The sequence below is a fragment of the Salmo salar genome, chromosome 06 (assembly GCF_965601325.2).
Source record: "Salmo salar chromosome 06, fSalSal1, whole genome shotgun sequence".
In the NCBI taxonomy this organism is placed as follows: Eukaryota; Metazoa; Chordata; class Actinopteri; order Salmoniformes; family Salmonidae; genus Salmo; species Salmo salar.
In genome coordinates this window covers 14,846,272-14,855,137 of record NC_138296.1, presented here as the reverse complement: position 1 = coordinate 14,855,137, position 8,866 = coordinate 14,846,272, and the positions used below count along the sequence as shown (strand labels likewise).

The 8,866-nt window shown below is 41.2% G+C and overlaps 1 protein-coding gene across 2 annotated transcripts; it reads left to right on the top strand.

Annotated features, from left to right (window-relative positions):
• Window positions 1-710: 710 nt before the first annotated feature.
• LOC106606380 (limbic system-associated membrane protein) lies at window positions 711-7,072 on the top strand. 2 transcript variants are annotated; one of them, XM_045719792.2, is made up of 8 exons: window positions 711-859; window positions 1,729-1,773; window positions 2,298-2,507; window positions 3,310-3,570; window positions 4,062-4,343; window positions 5,901-5,997; window positions 6,639-6,777; window positions 6,904-7,072. In XM_045719792.2, exons 1-8 carry the CDS (start codon window positions 721-723, stop codon window positions 6,925-6,927), a joined length of 1,197 nt encoding a protein of 398 aa, XP_045575748.1. In that variant the 5' UTR covers window positions 711-720; the 3' UTR covers window positions 6,928-7,072. The 2 variants fall into 2 exon arrangements, with proteins under 2 accessions (XP_045575748.1, XP_045575747.1); XM_045719791.2 differs by having other exon boundaries at window positions 712-859; window positions 2,160-2,507.
• The last annotated feature ends 1,794 nt before the right edge of the window (window positions 7,073-8,866 follow it).

Genomic DNA, 8,866 nt, shown 5'->3' with positions numbered 1-8,866 from the left:
AAAACCGGATAGCAACCTCTGTCCTGTGAAGTCCACAAAGTATACTGTATTTAACAGACAGTTACTACATGATCTACAGCATGGTCAAGCAAGGTAATGTTTCCGACATTTTCGGACTATTAAACAGCTGTTGATTTAGAATCACAGAGAGTTACCGCAAGTCCCAAAGAAAACAGGAGCTGCCTTTACTATTCCAGCACCATTTCAACTTCAACATTTCAACATCATCAAATCACCGCTAATATAATTGACCGGTTTCTCGCAGTTATTTATCACGGTAAATCTTGGTAACCGTGTTTACGTTTATGCTGTTGAGGGGAGTTTCTTCCTCTTCAGTGCCTTCAAACACAAACCTAAACTTCTTCAGACTGGATTTATGTTCCTCTTTAACTCTCTGTATGAGACTGTCTACTAATAAACCACTATAAGGTCTAGTGTGGTGCTGTGGGGTTTTCATGAGACTGCCTACCCATAAGCCACTAACCCTAACCCCTAAGTTTAAAATAGCCTTTGTCCTCATAGGGACATGGGAAATGTCCCCACGATGGACAATTGTACTTGTTTTACTATCCTTGTGGGGATTTTAGGTCCCCACAAGGATAGAAGAACCAACACACACACACACAGCTAAAAGAAAAGAAAATTGGTCTGACAACTTTCAAATCGTCCAGTATATTTGCAGCCTGGTAATTATTCAGCGTGAAATACTAAAAAAAAACTATGACAAAAAGAGAAGAGGAAGTTCCATCAGTGTCTGTCTACATTTTCTACTTTTCTAGTGACGGTGAGAAAGAGCTCTGGCTGTACACTTGTTTCAACATGGTAAGAGTCTCTGTTACTGGACTCCTGTTTCAACATGGTAAGAGTGCTTCTAAATTATTTTTTTAAATCTTTGTTCAAGTTCAGCTGGTTCATTTGCAGGTACTAAAATAAATGCGTACATTGGAATGATTTGGTTAGAGATCTCACACAGTAGTATAAATACATACACGGTAGTATAAATACATACACGGTAGGAGGATCTGAATCACCATAAAGGGTATTTGATAGTCCCTTGTGGTGGTCTGGATGTGAAGACCCCACTATCGAGAAAAATATAGTTGTAGTATTAGAATAGAATGATTTGTTAAAACCAGGTTTAATTAGCCATTTAGTAGTATGTATGTTGTACTTATGAACAGATGTTCCTCTGATCAGGCCTTGTGTGTCGTCTCATACTTTCATATCATAGTATTTCTTCTCATATTATTTTGCATTGAGTATACTGTACATGAAGTATGTTCTGTCATGATAATGACTGGTTAGTATACTGTACATGAAGTATGTTCTGTCATGATAATGACTGGTTAGTATACTGTACATGAAGTATGTTCTGTCATGATAATGACTGGTTAGTATACTGTACATGAAGTATGTTCTGTCATGATGATGATGACTGGTTAGTATACTGTACATGAAGTATGTTCTGTCATGATAATGATGTTGACTGGTTAGTATACTGTACATGAAGTATGTTCTGTCATGATGATGATGTTGACTGGTTAGTATACTGTACATGAAGTATGTTCTGTAATGATGATGTTGACTGGTTAGTATACTGCACATGAAGTATGTTCTGTAATGATGATGTTAATTGGTTAGTATACTGTACATGAGGTATGCTCTGTAATGATGATGATGATAATTATGCTTTTGTTTCCTCTTCTTCGTCCTCTTGTTTCTCTGCAGGCTCTCAACACTCCAACCTGGTAATCATTCTACTCATGACTACAGGTAAACTGGATGAGATGAAATATTATTTTAGTTGTATTTGTTTGTTTCCCCTCCTGAAAAGGAATGATCTGGATTTATGACGTTGTTGAGCATATAGTAGTATACAGTCATTCAGGGAAAATAGGGTATGTACAGTTTCCAGTTGACAACTAAACATCACAGTACTTCTCTTTTGGTGGTTTTTCTCTAACACTTGGAACTCTCTTAGAACAGATTACAACACCCCAAATGTACTTCTTACAACTTCTTCTTTAGTTTGTCAGTTAAAAACACATTCACCACAAGAGGTTGACCTCTCATAGTAGATAGAGTGTGACCATCTTCAGTATCAATTCGTTAACGATGGAATTACGATTCAGCATCCTGATGTGTGACCTATGTTTCAGGGTGTCTGGGTCAGGACAACGGGAGTGTGACTTACACCCCCAGGAGAGTCTGCTCCTTAGAGGGCTCTTCTGTGACCATGCCCTGCTCTTACACGTTTCCCAAGGGTCACAAAGTCACAACAGCTTTCTGGTTCAAAGGTCAAGAGCCTGGTGCTGAGTCTCTGGATCTGAATTTGAACCCTGAGTACAAAGGCCGGGTGGAGTATCTAGGGGACAGTGACCAACTCTGTACACTGAGAATCACAGACCTGAGAGAGAGCGATTCAGGCACCTACAGCTTCCTGTTTGGGACTGACGTCAATCCTGGGGGATGGATGGGGAATCCAGGAGTAAGGTTAAATGTGACAGGTAAGGTCACGGCATGAATTCATCCACATTAATATGGATAAAATCATTGTCCGTCAAATGTTCAACTCAAGTCAGATATTTTTGGACGAGTTGCATACGCACAAAGTCTGAACAAAGGCCGACAAAAGCATATACGTAGAAAAAGAAGGGAAGCGCTGCTAAGGTACACAATAGTAGATGTTGGTAGACTGAAGGTGCTCTATGGTAAAAGGGGTAAATTGGTCATCAAAAAGAGAGGACCAAAGCCCTCTTCATATAAAACAAAGTTTAAAAACTCCAACGCGTTTCAGCTGCATGGACTTCGTCAGGGAGTACAAAGAAATGATAATACAATGTCCTCTTTTGAACAGCTTATTTTGGGGGGGAAAAAGCTGTTCAAAAGAGGACATTGTATTATGATTTCTTTGTCCGCCCTGACGAAGGCCATGCAGCCGAAATGCGTAAAAGTTTTTCAACTTTGTTTCTGTTGAACATGCCATACAAATAAAGGCATTTTAATTAATTATATGAAGAGTGACTTGGTCCTCTATTCTTTTTGAAAAGCATATGCGTCTTTTAGACTGACAATCATCTCCGCTGTCCATCATCCGTCAGCGGATTACTCCCATTGAAAAAAACATTGGCTTCATCTGTAATTTTAAGAAACAATAAAATAGGAGAATCTTGTAGAAGCTTTGGGAGGAGAATGTATTATGCTTTATGTTACTGTCTGTTATTTTCCTGGGTTTGACTTGATCTAATAAAGCTAGTTTGTTTGAAATCAAATCAAAACTCAAATTAAAATGACCCCCACTCTACCCAGGGCTCCATGTTGATTTGACCCCTGACCTAGCTTTGGATGGCGAGTGGGCAGACCTTACCTGTGGCTCCTGCTTCTTGAGTGAAAATCCCACCTACACCTGGTACAGGGACAAACAGCCTTTGACCTACACCAACAAGGTCAAGGTTATGGCCAACTACCTGGAACTAGACCCGGTAGGCAGGGAGGATGCAGGCAGCTACTCCTGTGCGGTGAGCGGCAGAGAGGATTCCCCTGGTCCGGCAGTGATCCTTGTAGTGGGATGTGAGTAGAGTGCTTAGAGAGGATATTAGAAATGTATGAATTTCTTCCGTTTATGTCCCTAGCAAATCATCTATTGGTTCTGAGAGTCAGCAACCCAAATATGGTTTTGTTTACTGACCTACATCTTAGCATTAGCTTGAAAAACAACAAAGGGGTATACTACAGCTAACTTTGATAAACAACCAGAAATAACCATTAATTTTCTGATTCATTAAGAAAGCTAAACTTCAATATGTGTTTTTGGTTGTTCAGTCAATTAGATCATGTCATTTTAAGCTTTTTTTCTAAGAAATAAAACATTATTTTACAATATTTAGGCAAGTTACCTGGCTAACTCATTGACCCTGCTTCGTAGTAAGCCCCTCTGGAGTAAAAGGACCCCAGTCAGCATGCGCTAAATAACATGCCATAAACAGCTCAATGTCACCACAACATCAGCTGTGGGTGTTAATCTAGAGGTTACAAACTGTTTTCATCGTTTTCTCCTCCAGACTTCCCAGAGAACACCTCAGTGTCAGTCACAGTCAGTCCCTCTGGTGAAATAGTGGAGGGCAGATCAGTGACTCTGACCTGCAGCAGTGATGCCAAGCCACCAGTGGATAAATACACCTGGTACAAGAAGAATAAAGAACGGACGGGGTTCTCAGAAACAGGATCAGGGCAGAGTTACATCATCCTTAACACCATCAATGAGGACAGTGGGCAGTACTTCTGTAAGGCTGAGAATCAATACGGACCACTTGACTCTGCACTTGTGCATCTCAGTATAGCAGGTAAGATATCCATTTAATTAAGGTAGAATAGACCGGCCATACTGTAGGTCAGGCAAATGTCAGATGGGCTGGTTTATATTTCTCCTAGTGGGCTGGTCTACATGATCATTATTAAATGTCAGATGGGCTGGTTTATATTTCTCCTACTGGGCCGGTCTACATGATCATTATTAAATGTCAGATGGGCTGGTTTATATTTCTCCTACTGGGCCGGTCTACATGATCATTATTAAATGTCAGATGGGCTGGTTTATATTTCTCCTACTGGGCCGGTCTACATGATCATTATTAAATGTCAGATGGGCTGGTTTATATTTCTCCTAATGGGCCGTTCTACATGATCATTATTAAATGTCAGATGGGCTGGTTTATATTTCTCCTAATGGGCCGTTCTACATGATCATTATTAAATGTCAGATGGGCTGGTTTATATTTCTCCTAATGGGCCGGTCTACATGATCATTATTAAATGTCAGATGGGCTGGTTTATATTTCTCCTAGTGGTCGTTCTACATGATCATTATTAAATGTCAGATGGGCTGGTTTATATTTCTCCTAGTGGGCTGGTCTACATGATCATTATTAAATGTCAGATGGGCTGGTTTATATTTCTCCTAATGGGCCGGTCTACATGATCATTATTAAATGTCAGATGGGCTGGTTTATATTTCTCCTAATGGGCCGTTCTACATGATCATTATTAAATGTCAGATGGGCTGGTTTATATTTCTCCTAGTGGGCCGGTCTACATGATCATTATTAAATGTCAGATGGGCTGGTTTATATTTCTCCTAATGGGCCGGTCTACATGATCATTATTAAATGTCAGATGGGCTGGTTTATATTTCTCCTAATGGGCCGTTCTACATGATCATTATTAAATGTCAGATGGGCTGGTTTATATTTCTCCTAGTGGGCCGGTCTACATGATCATTATTAAATGTCAGATGGGCTGGTTTATATTTCTCCTAGTGGGCCGTTCTAAATGATCATTATTAAATGTCAGATGGGCTGGTTTATATTTCTCCTAGTGGGTCGTTCTACATGATCATTATTAAATGTCAGATGGGCTGGTTTATATTTCTCCTAATGGGCTGGTCTACATGATCATTATTAAATGTCAGATGGGCTGGTTTATATTTCTCCTAGTGGGCCGTTCTACATGATCATTATTAAATGTCAGATGGGCTGGTTTATATTTCTCCTAGTGGGTCGTTCTACATGATCATTATTAAATGTCAGATGGGCTGGTTTATATTTCTCCTAATGGGCCGGTCTACATGATCATTATTAAATGTCAGATGGGCTGGTTTATATTTCTCCTAGTGGGCCGGTCTACATGATCATTATTAAATGTCAGATGGGCTGGTTTATATTTCTCCTAGTGGGCCGTTCTACATGATCATTATTAAATGTCAGATGGGCTGGTTTATATTTCTCCTAATGGGCTGGTTTCAACTTGTCATCTTCTGTAGGTGGTCACCTTCACCAGGGTTGTAGGTTAAATGTTTTGATGTGAGTAGCTGTTGTCTTTATCTGGTAGTCGTCCTCTCCCAGGTAAACCAGTGTTTCTCTGGGCTCCCGTTGTGGGGGTGGTGGCTGTGTTGGCAGCTGGAGCTCTCCTAGTCATCCTCTATGGCACACTGAAGAAGAGGTGAGTCCATTAACCTCTTATTAAGATACCAGGGTTGGGGTCAATTCCACTTAAATTCCAGTCAATTCAGAAAGTAAACCAAATTCCAATTTCAAATGTTCCTAATTGAAAAGTATTGAAATTTCAGTTTACTTCCTGAAATGACTGGAATGGAATTGATCCCAACCCTGCCATTAGGATACCTATGTTTTAAAGACACAGCATTTGATTCAACAGCTTATGGTGCTTCTAAGAGGCGAAGTATTTAGAATCCAGTTAGGAAATGACAGCGGCATGGGGCGGCAGGGTAGCCTAGTGGTTAGAGCGTTCTGCCCCCTGAACAAGGCAGCTAACCAACTGTTCCTAGGCCGTCATTGAAAATAATAATTTTTTCTTAACCGACTTGCATAGTTAAATAAAGGTACAAAAATATATATAAAAAAATAAAATAAAAATAAGTGCGTCTACTCTACAGTGTTATGGTCTGTGGTCCTGGGACTACTACATCACCTTTACTCTACAGTGTTATGGCCTGTTGCCCTGGGACTGCTGCATGATCTTTACAGTGTTATGGCCTGTTGACCTGGGACTGCTGCATGATCTTTACAGTGTTATGGCCTGTTGACCTGGGACTACTACATGTCATCTGTCACTCTCTCCAGGAAAGCCCCAAGAGGAATGGACTTTGGAGGGGAGGCACAGATGGTACCTTGTGGTAAACCGACACACACGGCGCAGTCTGATGACATGTACATGACTCTGAATAAAAGGACCATGTCTCCTGAGTATGACACGCTGGCTGTAAGTTTCTCCCTTGAAAAAAACTTTGATGACTTACAGGTTAGTCACAATAATATTTCCTTTCTCCCGAAGTGTGCACATGTTCCCCAAGTTTAAAGTGACCTCTAGTTCCCTCTCTCCTCTCAGAATGTCAGAAACACTGTTGGCTGAAGAAGACCATCTGGCTGAAGAAGACCCTATGGCTGTGACCTTTTGAAAACATATAACCTTTTGAAACCATATAACCTTTTGAAAATGATTAAAAAGGGTATAATTTTTAAGTGATCAAATTTTAATACAGAATACATGAAGTGTTGCTACTTGTCTGGGCTACACATGTCCAATATCATCCTATGAAGGTGTTACAGTAAAGAAAGTACCTCCCATGTTTTGGGTACTCATACAGTCACACTTTACATCTAATCCCATGTGAAGTGGAGAAGGCAGTCTAGAGCAGAGCGTGTGAAGTGGAGAAGGCAGTCTAGAGCAGAGCGTGTGAAGTGGAGAAGGCAGTCTAGAGCAGAGCGTGTGAAGTGGAGAAGGCAGTCTAGAGCAGAGCGTGTGAAGTGGAGAAGGCAGTCTAGAGCAGAGCGTGTGAAGTGGAGAAGGCAGTCTAGAGCAGAGCGTGTGAAGTGGAGAAGGCAGTCTAGAGCAGAGCGTGTGAAGTGGAGAAGGCAGTCTAGAGCAGAGCGTGTGAAGTGGAGAAGGCAGTCTAGAGCAGAGCGTGTGAAGTGGAGAAGGCAGTCTAGAGCAGAGCGTGTGAAGTGGAGAAGGCAGTCTAGAGCAGAGCGTGTGAAGTGGAGAAGGCAGTCTAGAGCAGAGCGTGTGAAGTGGAGAAGGCAGTCTAGAGCAGAGCGTGTGAAGTGGAGAAGGCAGTCTAGAGCAGAGCGTGTGAAGTGGAGAAGGCAGTCTAGAGCAGAGCGTGTGAAGTAGAGAAGGCAGTCTAGAGCAGAGCATGTGAGCGGAAATGAGAGTTAGATATCCTGCTCGTCGTTTATGAAGTAGTGCTTGCGCACCGCTCTGGCGCTCCATATCCTTTCCTACCCCTCCGCTAAAAACCTACCTGTGCTCACAGGAAGAAAAACAAAACTGCTTTTTAAGTATTGAAAGCAAACCATATGGATTTGAATGAAAAGCATTTGAATGAACATGAAAAGCTGAATGTAAGAAGCAAACAATTTCAAATAGGCTACATGTCATATGAAACAGCATTAAAACTCTAAATACGTCAGGAGCCAGACATGAAGCTAAGAAAGAACGAAAAATAATTAATTTGTCTATATTATTTCAAGGTTATAGCCTACAAATAAATACATTGTGAAGCATTTGCGAGTGCGATACAATAGGCTGGTAGGCACATAAAGCGCTCAGTCTTTAACATTTCGTTGTATTAAATCATTATAGTCTGTAAATTGCGCATATAGGCTGTAACTTACTTAGAATTAAATACAAATGACTTAGTGCCTTTGAATTCATTTTTAGAAACAGGAGTTTGGCCAGTCTGTGGCTTCTGGCTCATAAGATGGTGCCTGGAGAGCAGGTGCCTGGAGAGCAGGTGCCTGGAGAGCAGGTGCCTGGAGAGCAGGTGCCTGGAGAGCAGGTGCCTGGAGAGCAGGTGCCTGGAGAGCAGGTGCCTGGAGAGCAGGTGCCTGGAGAGCAGGTGCCTGGAGAGCAGGTGCCTGGAGAGCAGGCCAGCAGCTGAGAATATCCTCCACACTTGCAGAGCCACTATGGATGCTAAATACCCTTTTGGCCACCCTTGCCGGACAGGACAGATATGGAGAGTTGTATATTTGTTTTTCTATAGGTACGCCTAAAAGGTTTTTAGGCTAAATAACCCATTCAAAACGGAAAGCTCATTGAACGTGGGGATATGCCAGGGCTATTGTATAAATAGAACAAAAATGAACTAAACGTTTAAGAGATCTGAACTTTAGTTTATAAATATTTTGCTACAATGACACTTAGTTATCTACCCACCTCGTTCCTTTCTTTTAGCATGTGCACGTAGTGAGTACACAATCATACTTTTCAAAGGCACTAAGTCATTTGTTTAATTTGTATTTAATTCTAAGTCACCGCACTCTCTTGGTCCTCATCTTTGTAAGTC